This window comes from Lissotriton vulgaris, chromosome 1_1 (genome assembly GCF_964263255.1).
Source record: "Lissotriton vulgaris chromosome 1_1, aLisVul1.2, whole genome shotgun sequence".
Taxonomy (NCBI): Eukaryota; Metazoa; Chordata; class Amphibia; order Caudata; family Salamandridae; genus Lissotriton; species Lissotriton vulgaris.
Window position 1 is genome coordinate 1,615,128,259 of NC_141685.1, and position 19,252 is coordinate 1,615,147,510.

At 43.8% G+C, this 19,252-nt stretch overlaps 1 protein-coding gene across 1 annotated transcript in view; it reads right to left on the reverse strand.

The window, feature by feature from the left end:
- Window positions 1-2,216: 2,216 nt before the first annotated feature.
- The window catches only part of LOC147750903 (kelch repeat and BTB domain-containing protein 13-like), a 67,106-nt gene continuing 50,070 nt past the window's right edge, over window positions 2,217-19,252 (reverse strand). Inside the window, exon 4 of the mRNA XM_086918785.1 lies at window positions 2,217-4,078. Coding sequence (XP_086774911.1) covers window positions 3,681-4,078 — 398 coding nt within the window. The 3' untranslated portion in view covers window positions 2,217-3,680. The remainder of the gene's footprint in view (window positions 4,079-19,252) is intronic.

The following is a 19,252-nucleotide window of genomic DNA, read 5'->3' on the forward strand; positions in this document are numbered from 1 at the left end:
TCCAGATGAAGATCAGCTTTGGTTATGGACAGAAGAGCAGCAACCATTTTGTTGCCCCTGATTCTTCTTAGGTGCTTATCAGAACAGCATTTTTCATGTATACACTGTTTTCTCAGGTATCCCACCCATTAGCCTTAAAAGAGGGGACTCCAGGCACAATATTTACATGTTTCTAAAATGCCATGAGATAAAGGGTAAAATTGATGCAACTTTTAGAAGTTTAAGAAACACTTGCTTCAACCTGTGAGGCAAGGCCACCAAAGAGCTGTGAATATTGGGGTAGGCTACTGGCATCTGGAAGACCTCAGCACTATGCCAAGATGCAGAGCTTCACAAGACTAGAACGAAAAGGTGGCTGATTACAAATGTTTGGGTACTCATACTCACTATACCAATGCTGACCACAAGAACGGGGAAAGAAGCCCACTGAAACAGAGGCTGCAGTTCCTTCTCTCTAGGTTCCGCCCCAGCCTCCTCTACAGAGTTCATGTACACCATTTATTTTCAGGTCCTCAGAGGAGACAAGCGTCATCGTCCTTTCCCCCATAGTCCAGCCTTCTGTGCGCACAATATAAGTAGAAGAGAGTTGTCAAGTATTGTAGGACAATATAGACCTAGCTCAACCCACGATACACCAAAAACACCATGGGGCATATTTACAAGGGCATTACGCATCTGGAGCATCACTTTTCTGATGCTCCGGTGATTCAATGCCCGGCTCCATATTTACAAAGCGTTCATAAGCCACTTGCATGGCATAACGCCGCTTTGTGGATATTGTACCCTTTCAATGAGGTATCTACTTGAAAGGGGCATGCAATGGGTGTTGCTGTGGGCATTCCACCACAACACTCATTGCTTTTTGATGCTGCACCGATCTGTAAATCCGAGGCAGCCCCAAAAACTAATGCCACTGAAAAGAAGGTGTTCGAGTGGTGAAACAAGGAGAAATACTTTTATTTCTCCTCGTTCTTTGCTCTTTCTATGTGCGCTCCATTTTGCAGCATACAAAGAAGGAGCAAATCGCCTTTGATGATTGTTTAAGTGCAGGAAGGTCCCTGCAAAGCAGGAATCCTTGCACCATGAAGCAAAGGGTGTTTGTGTTGGTGCATGGTAGCTTTCTTTAGCATCAGTGTGAGGTAAAATTATGCAGTGCAGTGCTGCTAAATTGCTTGCAGTGCCGCGCTGCACTATTTCTGCGTACAAATGCCCCATGTCTTCACCCAGGCTATATAATACCCCCACAAAAACCGCTTCATAAGTAAAGGTCTCAATGTTAAACACTCACCATGTTTGTCCCTCTTTCAAACTCCTCTGCCGCCCCTCCCCCAACCAAGGAAAAGGCATCCCCAGAGGTTACAAAGGAGAGTAACGCAGAAGTTTGGGGGTGCGGGGGGAATGGCGAGGACACTTGGGTGTGAAGAAGCATCAAGGAGCCAGGGGGTTGGAGGGGAAGAAGCAAACACACACAACGGTGGTGGTGAGAAGGGAAGAAATACAAAAAATAAGAAAAGTGTCTAGATAATGTGCCACAGTCGTGAAGCCTCATGCTAGTCTTCAATCTCGAGAAAATGTACACACACTGTCCCTATAGTTGAACTTCATCTTGTTACAGAGTGCAAGGGGCAGGAAGTAAGATAGAATGAGGTGCACTGGGATGAGAGGAAGCACCACACAGCTGGCGAAGTGGGAGTGGAGGAAGCCAACACAGACAAGGATAGAGGCGGTAGAGTAAGAAACAAAGAAGGAAACTAGTACCTGAATCAAGCGTGAGCCAGTGAAGATGCACTAATTAACAAGAATCAATCTGTGCTTAGTCCATGCACCAGTAAAGAAAGAGGAAGAGGAAGTGATGTCTGGTCTGTGTTATCTAATTAGGAGGCAGGAAAGAAGAAGTGATACTGAAGCCAATGAATGGTATGCAATGGGCGGGCTCCAAGCTCTTTTTGTAAACAATAGTGTCTCGCAAGCAAGACACATGCGCTAGTGCATGCTCTTACAGTCTTGACTCAGAAAAGGCGACAGAAATGTCTTCATTTAAGCGGGTTCTTCGTAACTATCTCTTTGTCTGTAGCTGAGAGCCTTCATCTTCTAAAAACCCTAATAATGTACATCTTCCCCACCAGCACTAAGCAATAACCTCTTTAAACCAGATGTCTCTAACAGACATTTGTTGACTCTCTCCCATCCCTCACAGACCAACAAAACATTATATTATTATGTTCACCATAGTACCTGCATTCACGGTTGAGTCTTTCACCACCACAGCTCCTGGGTAACCGTGGAGTCCATGTGTGGGCAGTGAGAAGTGTCTTGAAGAAATTCAGTTTATAGTGTACATATTACAAACCACAAAAATAAATACTAACATGAAAATATAAAAGTACAGCACAACATGCAGAAAAGAACACTGAGACAAAGAAATACATCTTCTTTCTCACCACTTTCCCGTCCCTTTGAATAGCAAGCTAAGGTTTTCCCATGCATCGCTGCCGTGGCAGGACATGCCCTTCCCCTCTATTCTTCAACATTGCAGGCCCAGCTTTGGCTCATCCCTACAAGCAGCAAGTCCAGCCATTTTTGTCCATCCATTCCCATAGCACTCCCCACCTTTTCCCCATCCCTCCCCCTCGCAGGCCCATGCCTTTTTCCTTATTTAAATACATGTCCAACAGTTTTCATCCATCTGCCTCATGACAAGTTTCAGCCTTCTCCTGCATTCTATACGCATTAATGACCACGCTGAGCCCTTCGTCTGCATCTGTGGTGGAATTGGCCAAGGTCTTCTAAATCCATCCCAGAGCAGACAAAGTCCTGCTCTGGCATCTATTCTATAACATTCATTCCCAAGGATGCCTTTCAATGACAGGAGTGGATCTTCTATTTTACGCTTTGTCGTGGTAGACCCAGACCTCCCTCTGAATTCATTCCACAGCAGCCCTAAACTTCCCATACGGGCAATCTTGCTATTACCCTCCTCTCATTCTATGATAATTTCAAACATTCACCTGCTTTCTGGACCTATCCTCATTTGGATTTCTTTCCATATCAGGCCCAGAATATCCCTTGCACCCATTTTTATGGTAAACCCAGTCTTTCCCTACAACTATTCTACGACATGGCTAGTCCTTGAATCCCTTCCGATGGCAAACCCAGGCCTTTCCCTGCATTCCCTCATCTCGGGCATAGACAGGCTCTGTACTACTGCTGCACCCTTTTGCATACCCAGAGACATTCCTTGCCCTGCATCCTCTCTATGATCCCTTCCATGGAAGAGCCTACCTTGCCCAAACCTATTATATAATAGATCCAGACCTTGCCTCATAACCTTTTCATTGCTAAGTAAAGCTCTTCCTCTCCATCACCCTGATGGCTTTGTATGCCTTCCCCTGTGTTCCTTCTTGTGGTAAAATGAAGGCTTCTTTGGGTCGTCTAAGTGCACTCAGAGTAAAATCCAATACCGAATGAACACAAAGATGATCCCGCATTACAACTGATGAGACTGGTCCATTCCCTTCATTCCGTTTTCAAGCCCTGGTTCGATTCCAGTGTTGAGGGGCATTGATGGGGTCACAAAGCTGTACATGCATCTGACTCCTTTATTGATTACCCTGCCCATCAGCGCTTGAAGTTGTTCAACATGTCACTATTCCCTCTGGGTTTTTCGGGGTTTGAGATCCTCAAGCTGTCATTGGCATCTTTGGACATTCTCTCCATCCTTGCTCCGTCCCCTCCTGAGGGTACCGCAAGATGAAAAGGGCTTCATAAGATAATGGCCTAGGTGGTGGTGGCAGAGAATGGGCAGTGAGTGTGTCCAGGTCAACTTCCAACACAGAGTTCAGCTCTGGTGCTGGCATGAAGAAGCTGCTTCCTATGCTGGTGCCTTGTCCAGCCAAGGTGCATTTTGCCATCCTGCGCGGCTGCCCCCACTGCTGGGATGCAGGATTGAAGGTGACTACTACATTCTCTTCATTGTTTCCACCCACCAGGTAGAGGAGGTCGGCACCCCCAAGGAAGTAGAGGCAGGGGATATTAACATCAGTGCGCGTGAGGGTTGGTAGCAGCTCCTGCCAAATATCTAGAGAGTAAGAGAAAAGGCCTCCTTTAGTGCTGGCTGGGGAAAGAGAAAAGACATGGCATTTGATACTCTACACTATCAGTGTCGGGTTGATTTATAATGTGTTAACATGCATGCTATCTCTTCACACTCGTCGTACACAACATTGCTTTCATCACAAAGTGCCACACATGATAGGAAATTTGCTGCAAAGTTCTCTTCTCAAAGAATATATTCCAGGTGATATTGGAATTCCAGAAGTCTGTATTGACACCTGGCAATGCGTGGAGTCACCCTTCCTCCACTTTGGGAGCAAGCAGAAATGCACCAGGGGTTTGTGGTTCATTCTCAGTGTGAGCTCCATTCCCTATATATATGGTCTGAAGTAATGAGCAGCACGCTCCTCATCACCATTGCCTCCTTTTCAATCACAGAATCCGAGTATTGCGCCTTACGCAGATGCTACGATTTCCTCATGTCCATTTTTCCTTTTCTCCATTAAGTCTTCTCACCCCCACCCCTACCACCACCTCCCAACCCCAGGCAGCCTCTCGGTGCACAGGGAATTATCAATACAGGTCGTATGAGATCTTGCAAGGTCCGACTGGATTGGTTGTGCTGGCTACACTAGCCTTGAGGTAATCCTGGGGCTGGCTGGTCTCTAAGGTTGCCATGGAGATTGCTTTGTTTGTTACACTATATTTTACATACACCTAGGAGTGGCTGCATTAGGCACACATGCTGTTTTAGACATCAGATTGTAGAATGTAGGTATATTGATATTTTTATACTTAATGTCAAGTAGCTTTAAAGAGTGTTAGTTTATGGTTGTTCAGTATGACACTTATGTATTCCAGAATGTTCAATTGATGTAGTCAGACCATTACTGGATTTTGATGTGATCCGTCATGGGTCACTTTCATGAGAATAAAATGTCTTTATTTATTCTCCAACTTGTCTATCTTTTATTTATTGGAACTTTATCTCCAAAGAAACTTACTACATATTTTGGCAATGATATTTTTTCGATTTATTGGACTGGAGATAATGCCGTTATTTACGAACTGACCCACCGAACCTTGCAACCTTGTCTTGCCGCTCTGGATTTATGCACTGTGTTATCAGTAAGAAACGTGGATTTGTGAGTAAATGATCCATTTTTACTTTATTTCTTTCTCTCAAGACCTGGTTATACTTTGTATGGCACCGTTGTATTCGCATCTTTAGAAAAACAACGATCGAACTTACCTTTGTTGGACGACGCTGCTTGCTTTTGATTTGCCCATTCATTCCAAGCGCATGCTGCTCTCCTTCTCCCAGCTACGATTGTCCGCACTGAGCGATGACGTTGTGTCTTTTACGCTGATCTAATAGCGTCTGACACGTAATTTCGTCATTACGCTTTAGTGGCCATTTTGTGTGATTGGGAAGGATCTCATAGTGATCAACATGATATATACAGCACGCTTCAGCACTTCATTGGGCACAGCGGTTAATGTGATTTCTGCAGTACTCCAGTATTTCTTCTGCAAGCTTTCTTCAGCTCTTCAGCGATTATTACCAAATGTTGAGATTATTTTCATTTGCATTAACTACTACTTTGCTGGTAATATATGTGGTGGGCTTGTCCCACAGGTCCAGGTGTAAATAGGTAGACACGGCAGACCAGAACAGGTGCTTATAGATGGTAGTTTATTAGTAGATAAGATGGTACAAGTTAACAGGTTAACAGCCCCACCAGGAGCAGACCTATTGGTCGCTCAGCCCATCCTCAACTGTGTCTCTCAAGCGTCCAACATTCCAGATACCAAGATTCCAGAGGGAACTCTCACACAGGGCTGATCAGCTAGATGCAGGTACATAGAAATAACATAAGGATACTACAATATATCTCCTCAATAAGTATATTTAGAGGATTTAAACATTGGAGAATTAAGAAGAGAACATCGTTTTTTTTATATACTGCGTTTTTTTGAATTTCTGTCATAGCTGTTTTCTTTTTACTATGGCAAATTCACATAATAGCATCTTGTCTCCTCAGTGTTTTTTTAAGATTCCAGGTAAGCCACCTACTCCATGGCGCAAATAGTTGAGAGTTTTCACTAATTATTTAGAGGCTAGTGATGCTCTGAAATACTCTGCTTCTAGGAAGAGAGCAATTTTATTTAATCATTTAGGAGATGTGGGACAACAACTTTTTGACAGTTTACCTGTAGTTCAAAATCCATCTTCTTATGATTCTTGGAATGTTTATAAGGAAGCATTGGCTCGCTTAGGAAAACAATACAAAGATGAGCCATCTATTATGGTTGAACGTCATGTTTTTGTAAAAAGAAAACAATTGCCTGAAAAATCTATTGAGGATTATTTAGCAACTTTATGAGTTCTTGCTTCTAAATGCGAATTTGGATCTTATCTTGATACTGCACTTCGTGATCAGTTGGTATTTAATTGCTTTAACAAAAAAATTCAAGAACGTATTCTGACTTGCAAAAATCCTACGTTAAATGAAGTCATGATCATTGCAAAGAGTATTGAGTCTTCTACTACAAAGTCAAATTCCAATGTAATGAGTATCTCTCAATATAATGGTTGTGAATTCAATGATAACGCTGTCACCACCCGTATCAAAGATAAGAAAACTTTTGAACGCAAACCTAACATTTTCTGTTACAGGTGTGGCTCCAAATTCCATGTTGGCAACAATCCTAATTGTCCCGCTCAAGGTAAAAGATGTAATAACTGTAAAAAAATTGGGCATTTCTTCTCTATGTGTAGAGGACCAAAAGAAAAAAGCAAAGTTAATCTTCTTTACACTGAAGATGAGATTTCTGATACTCTTAATGTTGCTTCTTTATCCATACATATTAATTCACTTGATGGTAATAAGGTTAAAGGACCAAATTGTGAAATGATCCTCCTAGAAATAACATTGCGAAATCCATTGTTCCTATCTGGCCCCTCTGTTTAGGAAGTCCCCCGCAACCCAAGGAGCAGATCAAGAGCCTAGGCACCTGGCGCGACCATACTCTAAACTTCAACTATCAAGCTACCAAGCTTGCTGCCACCTGCTTCGGGCTGATGAGACTACTCCGTAAAATTCTCCCTCTCCTTCCATTCCACTCAAGACGGATTATGGTTCAAGGATTGATCCTCTCCCGTCTCGACTGTGGAAACGCCCTATATCCCACAATCTACACTTAACAGACTCCAGGTTATCCAAAACTGTGCGGCATGAATTCTCCTGGATATTCCTCGCCGAACCTCAGTCAAAGCCAGACTGAGGGACCTTCACTGGCTACGGTGAGATCCAGAATCGAATTTAAGAGCATGTGCATCGCACACCGCTCCTACTGGGGAACAAGCCCGTCTATCAACTCCCCCCTGGTGAAAGCCTACCACCCTTCTCGTTCACTCAGATCCGCGACCTCCCACCTCCCCTCAGTACCACGCATTAGGAAGGCCAGGTGTGGAGGCCGCTCGCTCTCTTACAACCTAGCCAAGATTTGGAACTCCCTTCCCCTCCCTATCAGATCAGAACCTAACCTTCTCACTTTCCGTAAACTTCTTAAAACTTGGCTTTTCAGCAAAACCTCGGCTTAATTCTTCACTCAGCTTCTCTTATCCCAGCCTCTCCGGCTCAACTCAATCTCTTCACAGCGCTGGGACGCCCCTGGGTAGCTAACGCGCTTTACAAATCCTCATTCCATTCCATTCCTAGATCTGAGTGCAGCCTTTGTCACGGTTAACCACTGTGTCCTTATCCAGCGCCTGGCTGAGGTGGGAGTAAGGGGGTCCGCCCTGGCTTGGTTAACATCTTACCTGAGCCATCGCACCTTTCAAGTCTGGGAGGGCAATTCACGATCTGCCTCAATCCCCCTCCAGTGTGGTGTGCCGCAGGGCTCATCCTTAAGCCCCACATTGTTTAATGTGTACATGGCCCCCCTGGAGGATGTGGTCGCCCCGTTTGGGATTAAAATTGTAAGTTACGCAGACGACACCCAACTGGTCGTCTCACTCTCCCAACTTGATCAATGCCCGGAAAGTCTTCATTCTTGTCTGACGAAAATACATGCCTGGATGTGTGACTCTTCCCTCAAATTGAACGGGTCAAAAACCGAAATTATGTTGCTAGGTCATAAGGGTACCTCTCTACCTACTACCATCTGGCCTGCCTGTCTGGGGGATTTTCCCAGCCCAAAAAAATACATTAAAAGCTTAGGGGTCTGGTTGGAACAGGACCTCTCGTTCAAAACACAAGCTACAAAAACGGCAGGAATCTGCTTTGGCCTTTTACGGTCTGTTCGGAAAGTTCCTCCTCTCCTTCCGCAGTCCTCCAGGAAGCTGCTAGTAAAAGGACTAGTTCTGTCCAGACTGGATTATAGTAATGCCATTTTCTTGGGGGCCCCTGAAGCAACCATCAATAAACTCCAACAGACTCAAAACGCCGCAGCTAGGCTACTAATGGGTACCTCAGCTACGACGTCGGCAAAACCAGCACTCAAATCGCTCCATTGGCTCCCCATCCGTGAAAGTATTCAATTTAACTCTCTATGTATCACTCATAAACTTCTTCACGGTAAGGGACCCTCTATCATGAAGAGTCTAGTCATGCCCAATAAGGCTAGTAGGCCCCTGCGCTCCGATAATGAGTGCCTGGCGAGAGTGCCAAGATTCAAGAAGGCACGTACAGGAGGCCGCCGTTTCTCCATCAAGGCGACCTCACTGTGGAATTCCCTTCCTTCCAAATTGCGCATGGAATTCTGCCATTTGCGTTTCCGGAAGCTTTTGAAAACCTTTCTTTTCCCCAAATGACCTTCTGTCTTCCATTCGATCTCTTGAGTCTAATTCTAGTGCAGCGCTGGGACGCCTTCGGGTAACCATGCGCTTTATAAATCTAGTTACATTACATTACAATTGGCTCTGTTGCAATTGATGTCTGGTTCGCCAATCACTATTTTAGATGAAAAAACTTTTTATAATTTGTGGCCTAATACAAAGTTACTGCCTACACATGTTAACCCCAAGGTGTTTGGAGAATATGACATCATGCGGGGACATTTTACTGATACTATTGATTTCAAAGGTACAGTCATTCACACTAAGATTTATGTTGCACTGAATGGAAGAGACATTTTAGGATGGCGAGTTCAAGCTGGTTTGGATATAATATTGAAACCTGGTCATCCTGAACCAGTTATTCTTGGGGATTTACCAGTATTATCTATTAGTAAGGAAAAAAACACAGGACTCCACTTTAGGCAAATTATTTGAGAAGTGTAAAGCTGTATTCAGTCATGATATTGGTTTAGTCAAAGAATTCGAACACACTATTAAATTAAAAAAGAATGTTTTTCCCGCAATTCAGAAAGTACGTCCCGTGCCCCTTTCTGTCAAGGATGATCTTAAGAAACATCTTGACGAATTGTGTTCTTAAGACATAATCTGTCCAGTTGAATCATCTGAATGCGTTTCGGCTGAGGTCGTAGCACATAAACATTCTGGTGCTATTCGTCTATGTGCGGATTTAAGGGTTTTAAATCGTAATATTGTGATTGATGCTAATCCTTTGCCTAAAATTCATGATATGCTTGCTAAAATAGGTCGTAGCAAATTCTTTTCTACCATTGACTTACGATCAGCCTATCACCAGATTCGGTTGTCTGCAAAATCACCATGTGGCGTTTATATGTACAAAAGACTTCCTTTTGGCTTAGAATCTGCAGCCAGTATATTTCAAAGACTGATGGACAACATTTTTGATAGTTGTCCTGGCATTCAGGGTTTCCAAGATGATATTCTTGTACATTCAGAAACATTAGATCAACATTATATTTTAGTTGCGAAGGTTTTGAGTATTTTACAAACTCATGGTTTGACTGTCAATATTAGAAAATGCAAATTTCTGGCTCAGGATGTAGATTATTTAGGTCACAACTTATCTAGTGTTGGTATTAAACCTAAAAATTATTTGCTGGATGCTATTAAAAATGTACCTTGCCCTTGGGACAAAGATTCTTTAAGATAATTTCTTGGGTTGAGCGAATATTATGCTCGCTTTGTTAAGGGGTATGCTTTAGTTGCACAACCCCTTACGAATTTGTTAAAAAAACATGCTAAATTTGAGCGGTCTTCAATAACACAAGATGCTTTCACTTCTGTCAAAGAATTAATAATCATTGCTCCTGCTATTAAACCTTTCACTTATGGTGTTCAAAGCATAATAACGGTGGATGCTAGTGCTGAAGGACCAACTATAGCTCCATCGAGCGCGAAGCCTTGGCATGCACCTGGTCAGTCGAAAAGTTTCGGATGTATATTTGGGGAACAAAATTTCAGTTATACACTGATCATAAACCTTTAATGTACATGCTAGGAGGCAGTTCTTCTAATAAAGCATCTTCTCGACTTGTTAGATTATTGGCTAGGCTTCAGGAATTTAATTTTGATATTAAGTATCTTCCGGGTGGGAAAAATGTTCGGGCTTATTGCCTATCACGCATTCCTCTTCCTAGTCAGGAGTCTGTTAATTCAGAAGATGATGTTGAATGCGTGTACTCAGTTGAAGATGTTGTACAAAACTAAAAAATCACAGAAGAAGATTGGGTGCGCAATTTTGAGGAGAATGGTTGCTTACAGAATGTTAAAAAATATTTAGTTAATGGATGGCCACTGGATAGAAGTGTATCTGTAGAAGAAAACAATTTTGCTCCAATTGCTTCCGAATTATCATTTTCTAATAACATTTTACTGCACCAGGTTAAATGTATTCCACCTAGAGGTATTAGGGACTGTATAATTTCTTTAGCCCATGAGGGGCATCCAGATACCACTGCTACTGTGAACAAAATCAAACAGACTTATTGGTGGCCTGGTATAGATAATCAAGTTAAAACACATATTAACCAGTGTACCCAGTGTCTTTGCTCAGACAAACATTGGAAATCATCTAATTCTTCTCTTTGTCCTGTTGAGTGGCCTAGCAGAGCTTGGAAAAAAATTGGCTTGGATTTTTCTGGTTCCTTTTCGGTTTTCAATTCAGACAAGAAATATTTAATTGTTGCTGTTGATTATTTCTCAAAATGTATTTTTTTTTGCTTTTGTCAAAAGTGCAGATGTCAACTCTGTTTTATTTTATTTTTAGAACGTCTATTTTACACTGAAGGTACACCTGAGGAGCTTATAACTGATAATGGATCACACTTTACTACTCATGATGTTAATTTGTTTTTAAACAAATTAGATGTCAAAAATATGTTAGTTCCTTTGTATAGTCCATCTTCTAATGGACTTGTTGAGTGTGCAAACCGTTTGTTAAAAGACGCTGTAAAACAGCTGTAGCTAGTGAATTAAACATTCCTTCATTTTTATGTCACAAAGTTTGGAACTACAATAGTACGGCTCATAGCACCACTGGTGTGTCACCTTTTATTTTGTGGAGAGGTCGCACACCAACCTCAAAACTTAATCCTGCATGGATACTAGAGAACTCGTCTCACACCTCTGTTGATTTAAACAAGGTTAGAGATTATGTTAAGAAAAAACAAGAAAGTTACAAGCATAATTTTGATAAACACATGCATGTTGCTGATAAACTTATATTTCCGGGTGATTGGGTTATAATCAGAAAACCCATTAAAGACTCTAAAGGTTAATCTAAATTTTCAGCTCCTGTTCAAGTTCTAAGAGTTTCACGCATGGCAGTTCCTCTCGAGGATAGAGGTTGGTGGAACAAAAATGCTCTCATTAAAATAACCAATAAACAAGCTGCTATGATTCGTGAAAACAAGTGTGATAGTAATGTGCTTGATAATTCTAATTCAGATTGGTTTGGTGTTTGTGACAATATTACTTTACCAGACATTCAGTCTCCCAATTGTCATTCTGATCATCCAATTGGTTGGACCTCATCATCTGGTGAAGGAGATTCTAATATGATTTCTTCTCATTCTACTTCACATTCCTTGATATCTGATAAAGGAGAAGGAGATGGTATTGGTAGAACGAATGGTTGTGGAAGAGTCAGGTCAGCACCAATCCGTTTTCGTGATTATGTCATGAATTAATTCTTTAATCTGTGTATTTCTGAACTTTTCTTATTTTTTGATATGTATTTCTTTTGTATATTTTATTTATATTCATATCATATTGATTCCTTATGTTCTCCCGTATAACAGGGGCATGTGTAGTATGTAGGTATATTAATATTTTCATACTTTATGTCATGTAGCTTTAAAGAGTGTTAGTTTATGGTTGTTCTGTATGACACTTATGTATTCCAGAATGTTCAATTGATGTAGTCAGATCATTACTGGATTTTGATGTGATCAGTCGTGGGTCACTTTCATGAGAATAAAACTTCTTTATTTATTCTCCAACTTGTCTATATTTTATTTATTGGAACTTTCAGCTAGATTCATCAAGCATTTTTGCGGGCGCAAACGGTGCGAATCGCTGAATTCGGCCGTTTAGGCCCGCAAAAATGGTATTTGGAATTCATCAATGGGTCATGAACTCGCAATTTGAAAAATCTCAAAAAATTGCGATTTTTCAAATTGCGATCGCATTTAAGGAATCTCAATTTGAGATTCCTTAAATGCTATTCATGAACCATTAATAAATAGGGATTTCGCTATTTTTTGCCGCTATTTACCGCGAAGTCTGACTTCTTCGTAAATAGCGAAAACTGAGAAAAATGCACTTTTGTGCATTTTTCTCAGTTGTATGTTACACACACACATGTCCTTTGGACATGTGTGTGCGCAACATACGTCTAAATTTCCATTTCAGGGGCGCTACAGGGTGTCCTTTGGACACCCCTGGCACCCTTGAAATCGCATCCTTATTTGCGATTCGCAAATTGCTAATCGCAAATAAGGAATGTGTAGGAATCGCAATTTATTTAGCGATTCCTACATGAATCCCGTTTTGCAAGTCCTTAATAGCGATTCCTTAATAATCGCTATTAAGGACTCGCAAAACGGGACAATGATGAATCTAGCTGTTTATCTCCAAAGAAACTTATTACAGAGATTGATTGAACTGGTCATACTGCCTCTCCGGCAGACACTGTCTGCTCTACAGATAACATGGCCACAAAGTCGGGCTGGCTGTGCTGATCATACTAGCTCTCATGAGACTACACCATCTATAAAAAATCTTAGAGTGGTCTGGGATTGGATGCCCCAATCACACTGGCTCACAGATTGCCCTGCAGATGGACTACTGGTCTCACCACCTCTCACACAAATACTATCCAGCGGGTCACACAGGCCCTCAGGTGGCCATGAGAGTGGACGTGGTGTTTATGCTGGCTTTCTTCGAGACATGGATTTCCTGGTTCATCACAAGGGCTCTGAAGTGTACCTTTGGATGGCTGGCCTGGTCTCATTGCCTCTCAAGTAAACGTAGGATTGGGTGTGCTGGTCACACTGAGACTTGGCTAGATATGGCTTTGTCTGTACCCTCACACTTACCATCATAGTAGCTTTCAGGCAGATATGGGATAAACTACGCAGTTCACATTGGCTTTCTTAGACAAGTGATCGTATGTGTTGATCTGTCATGACCAGTGTGAAAATGGCCCTAGTGCAATGAGGTAAATGGATCCCAGACAGTTGTTTGAACTGTGAAATTCAACAAAGATCAGGGTTCAGTAGGTCCCTCCGTGCTCTGGGCCTCAGTGCCACTGCACCTGCTGTCCCAATGGAAGCTACGTCCCTGAAAGAATGGGTTCTTGAGTAATGTGCTGAATCTCTTCTATACCTAAAATAGATGATATTTGTCATGTTGAATCGTAGACTTATGAAATTCTGAACTAGGAATATCTTATTTCATATCAGGTACCCTTATGATGTGCTGTGCTGGTGACGCAAGATTTTGAGTAGACATCCGATTGGCTCCAGTGCTAACACTTCTCTTAAAGAACTGGTAATGGGGGGCACATTTACAAGAACTGACGCATCGGCATCAATGCTTCAGTTTCTTGCGCCTGCTTCAAATGTCCTAATGACGCCATGGATGTGCTGTATTTACAATACAGTGCTTCATGGCGCAAGGATTCAAGTATTCGTCAGAAATTCTGATGCATCTTTTGGCGCTAAAGTGACGCATGGAGTTGGTCGTAAGACTGATGCAACTCCAGCAATGTGTCAGGACACAGAGGCGAGTCCAATGTTAAAAGCCCTGCAGCAATCCATTCCCCTGGTTTGAGAAGTCGTTGGGATTTTGATGCAGTCAAGTCGTAGAGTGACGCAGTAACAAGTTGTACATTTAACTGTGTTAGTTCTACGTGGATTTTAGCGTGGGAATGCCTACCCTGCATACACTATACCTGACATAAGTATAATGTGTCGCAGGCCTCTACAAACTGAAGCATTGGGCCTAATGCGTCAGTTTGTACATATGGCGCAGTGTGGAGCACTGATGGCGGAACTGCTGCGTTAAAAAAAGTCACAGTGGCAGCGCAAGGTCCTTGTAAATATCCCCCAGGGTGACATCATATTCGTATCTAGTAGGTAAGCAGTGGTACTGTAAACTGATCGCAATAGATGTAGTTTGGACCTAAGACTAGCTATACTCATCACAAAGGTTTTGGGTAGACCTGCCATTGGCTATGAGTTTCTGTGGCCTTCAAATAGATGGCACTGGATGTACTGGTCATAAGTACTCTTAGATGGAGGGAAGAGTGGCGGCACTGATCATGCGACCTTGCAGGATGCCCGTGGTCCCTGTAGGGGACCCCATAGGAGGGCAGGCCCCGTAGTATTGCGGAGGGCGCAGACAGCCAGCTTATCCTGGAGCGGTGGGCGGCGCGAGGGACAGGGGAAAGGGGCGGGCCGTAGGTATATAGGGGTGTCCCCTCCTCCCACGTGCTCTCTTTGCCTGCTGCCCCCTCTCCCGCCAGGTCGCATCCTGGGCTGCCACCAGGTCCATTCAGCCGCAACGGCTGTAGCCAGTCCCCCACCCCGACCAGGTCCCTTAGATCCCCCTTTTGCATCGCCGAGCACCGTCGTGATCGAGGTAAGCGGGACACTCTTCACCTCCCCCCGGGCCCTGTTCTTGGGCAAATCCCAAGTTACACAGGGCTCTGTGGTCGGAGACCACGGGGAGGTGGAGGTGTCCGTGGAGAGGTCATGTGGCATTGGGATCGGGCAGGGGACGGCATTAGTGAAGCTCCAAACCTCAATGGAGAGGGTGGGCTAGGTGGGGCCTCTAGCCGGCGGGGCTACGATGCCCTGCTCAAGTGAGGATGAGGCCGAGCCCTGAGGGGCCTGTCGTGGGTCTGTAGGGGGGAAAGCTTTCGGCGAGCGGCACAGTATGCATCCTTAATTTTGAACAGATTGGAGATGCAGCCCTGAGGTAGAGCGCAGGCTTCGCATACATGAAGCCTCGTGTGCTTTCCCGGTAATACTGGATTCATATCTGGGGTCATGTAAGTGATTGATCCTCTGTCCCCGATTTGTTACGGTTAGCCGAGCTGTGTGTGCACCAGTCTGCCGCCCTGGGGCATCCTGGCGCGCCGACTTTCAAGGTGGGGAGCTGGGTCCGAGTCTGACGGGAGGCTGAAGCGAATTGTCGGCCTGGGCAAATCACTTCATCACTCACTTCAAAAAACTAGGGCCCACCACATACTGGGTACTAGGTTATTTTATTGCTTTTCCCTCTACGGGGCTAACACGTCCGTCTAGGCGCGACTGGCAGTTAGGAATGTGTGAAGCTGCCCCAGCATTGAAGTCGCTTGATTGCGTGATTAGGTTAGGGCCCGGCTTCGCTTCCCCCACACAACAGCGACAATGATTCCGATGACGTTGGGGACGCTCAGGGCAGCGGGTAGGCTTGGGCTGCGTGGAAGCCAGTCTGTAATGAAAAGCAATGCCACTTCGATTGAAAAACAAATGTGAGAAGGATTGCAGTGGCGTGCAGCTCATTTAACATGGGCAGGGTACATTAACCGTCACGGACAAGTGTTCGATTGCCCTCTGGGAACACTAGATGCTTATGGTGTTTATGCAAGCTCTTGTTGTATGTTCTGTCGCATACGGTCAATAGATTACTACTTCCACTCCACGAATTCGGTTCGACCTCGTGGTCACCGCTTCGAACCTCGGCAAGTCCAATTCACCTTCATCCTCCTGAGGTCGATAAACCGACCACAATTCCGTAGCTAACAATACACATTCAGCTGTTCAGCGTCAAGTCGCCTCAAGCAGTGGACGTGCGAATTTGCCTTGCACATCCCTGACTACTGGAGGTCGTGTCTGTCGGAGGTAGGGGAGCAGGACAGGGGTGGCGGAGGGCAAGGTTGGGGACCGCAGGCAGCAGCTGCTTCGCGTCCTGACAGCACTGTGCCTGCATTCCTAGGCATCCACGCCGCAGCCCTTCCTCATGGGCTCGGCGAAACCCCTCCACCCCCGCCTTCCCGGCGGGCTAAGGATCCATGTTTCCTTGAAGACGTGGAGGATCGCTGAGCTGGCTAGGCCGCCAACTCGCATTCAAAGATAAGGCCTCTTTTGCGCCACCCCCGGGTGTCCTTGCTGCGACTGTCTCGGGGGAACTTGGCCTCCTCCCCATCTTAGCCTCGGATTAGTCAGGCCGTTGCACCCTTCGGGGAGCAAACAGGTCACAAGGGGGCAATAATTTTCGGGAGCTGTTATTAGCCTTGCAATGATCATTTTAGGTTGCGCAACAAGAGGACACGCGAATAAGAGCAGGATTTGCATTATAAGAATTTATGTTGCAAACATAGACGGTGAATTAACTTTTAACATTACAGGGAAAAGTTTCGTAACCACTGGAATGTACACCGACGTGAATGCAAATGTTCATGCAACCAAAAAACACGATTTTCTCTGGCAGAGGCGTCAATTGCAGGCCCCGTTTAATTCACACGAGAATTTATGGGGAATAATTTTCTATCGGCTTAATTATCAGCCTCTGTGGCGCTATCTTTACCGCGTCGGCTACTAACCGAGGGGTTGGTGGTTCGAGCCCAGCCAACTCCAGTTGGTAAACTCATGCTCAAATGTCGGTGCACTGCTAAGTAATCCATTACACTTTATCTTCTATCACATGCAGGATGGTATTCATTAGCTAAGTAATGACTTTAAACTTAAAGTCTCGTTTTGTATCTTCCATTAGCAGTGCATAGGCATAACATTTCCTTGACAGTAGTCAGAGAATGTAGAAAGCATTTAATGCAAGGGTAACCTTCATAAGACCTTTAAAATAAGAACCTCAGCTCAGTGGGTTTTCTCAGACTCGATGGGAAAGGAAGATATACATTCCAGAGAGTGGACATCTTTTCACCAAAATGCCAAAAGCAATGGACTTGAATTCACACGCCCTTTGATCACTAATCACATCGCACGGCTGAGCTCTTGCAAACCCTATCCCGCTTACCTGTATCCTATTTGCCACAGAAGGGTATGGAGTACACAGGACAGATAGTAAAAGGGTCCCATGAGCTCTCTATAATTTCTCGTCCTAGCACACTTTTCATGAGCCCTGAGACCACGGTTATCAGGAGCGGTGCAGGTGGCACCAAAGAGTAGGCAGGTGGTAGCAGCCTCTCCTCCTGAATGTACCAAATTGACTTCAGCAGATATGGGTAGCTACTGCAACCCCTGGTTAACCTTAAAAAGACTCAATGGTCTATTCAGATTATGCTTCAAACATCTCCTGCTATCATGAAGGACACATTACTTTATTTGGCCTTACATATTACATGGGCAATTACTGCAAGCCTATGCACATGCTAAAATTACAGTGCTTATTGCGCCAGAATACGAAATTCTTCACAGAACTCAAGAGTGCATATATTATGCAAAGAAAGTGCAGTTGTAATTGTATTGTTCTTCTTTAAGCGGAACAGTTACCCAGTCAACACATGTTTCGTCCTGGGAAGTACCCCACGACTTCTTCGGGGCTGAAAAGAGGTACAATGGGGCACATGCATCAACCTATTTAGGAAGTGCAAACGGTGCGAATCGGTAAATTCCGCCGTTTGCGCTTCCTAAATACGTTTTTGGGATGCATGAAATATTTTTTGAAAAATCGTTTTTTTTTGCATTTCCTAAAAATGAGAATGCATTTAAGGAATCGCATTTGTGCGATTCCTTAAATGCAATGCATCATTTAAAAAAAAAATGCGAATTTTGAAATAGGAAGTGCAAATTAACACGAGGTTGACCCTCGTGTTAATTTGCGAAATTGTTTCAAAAAGCACAAAAATGCATTTTGAAAAGTGTCATGTTACAGGCACACATGTCCTTAGGACATGTGTGTGTGAAACATGCACTTTAAAATACATTTCAGGGGTGCAGGGGGGGTCCAACACCCTTGCAATGCATCAACATTTTGCGATTTCCTAAAAAAAGAAATGCAAAACGGCATTGATTCCTATGGGAATCTAGGCCCATAGGAATCAATGTAATGCCATTCCTTAATTGCGATTCGCAATTAAGGAATTGCAAATTCCGAAATTTAAGAAATCCTAAAAAAAATTAGGATTTCTTGATGCATAGGATTTTGCAATTCCTAAATAGCGATTCCTTAATTTTCGCTATTTAGGAAATGCAAAATCCTAGATTGATGCATGTGCCCCAATATGACATAATGTATCATGGGATCGGCTGGTGCTGCCATTCATGTTTGCCGAGGTAGACGTTTTGGAACGAGCTCCTCAAAACAAACACTTTTAATCAGGCCCGTCAGAGCAAGAATCCACACTGGACTTTGCTAGCTATAAAGATTGTATTTAACTATACTTGCACATCCCGCCCATAGACCAGATGGAATCTCATTACAGATTAGAATGAAAGTACATTTTATCTCAGTAGATTAGACGTGTCCTCAGAGGACCAACAGCGGAAACATGAGCTGTGTTTTGATTCTCGCTGTGCACGAGGTCTGCTGCTTGAATTGCTCCACAAGTAAGCAGTCCCAAGATTTGCTCCAACACAACCCCTGCGGAGGTGCTGGGAGTTACCGTGAAGAGTTGCTGGAACCTAGAGGAAATTAGGGCAATTTCAACGTTGATGTCTGGAAATGTAAAGATCTCCTGGTTTACCGGGCAAAATTGCAGGAAACCTGGTATTGCTTCCGTTACAAAGAGCAACGCAGTATTAACAGCCTAACAGCTTCGCGGTAGTCCTGATAGATTTTGCAGGCACACCTTTCGGTGCCTTGATTTGC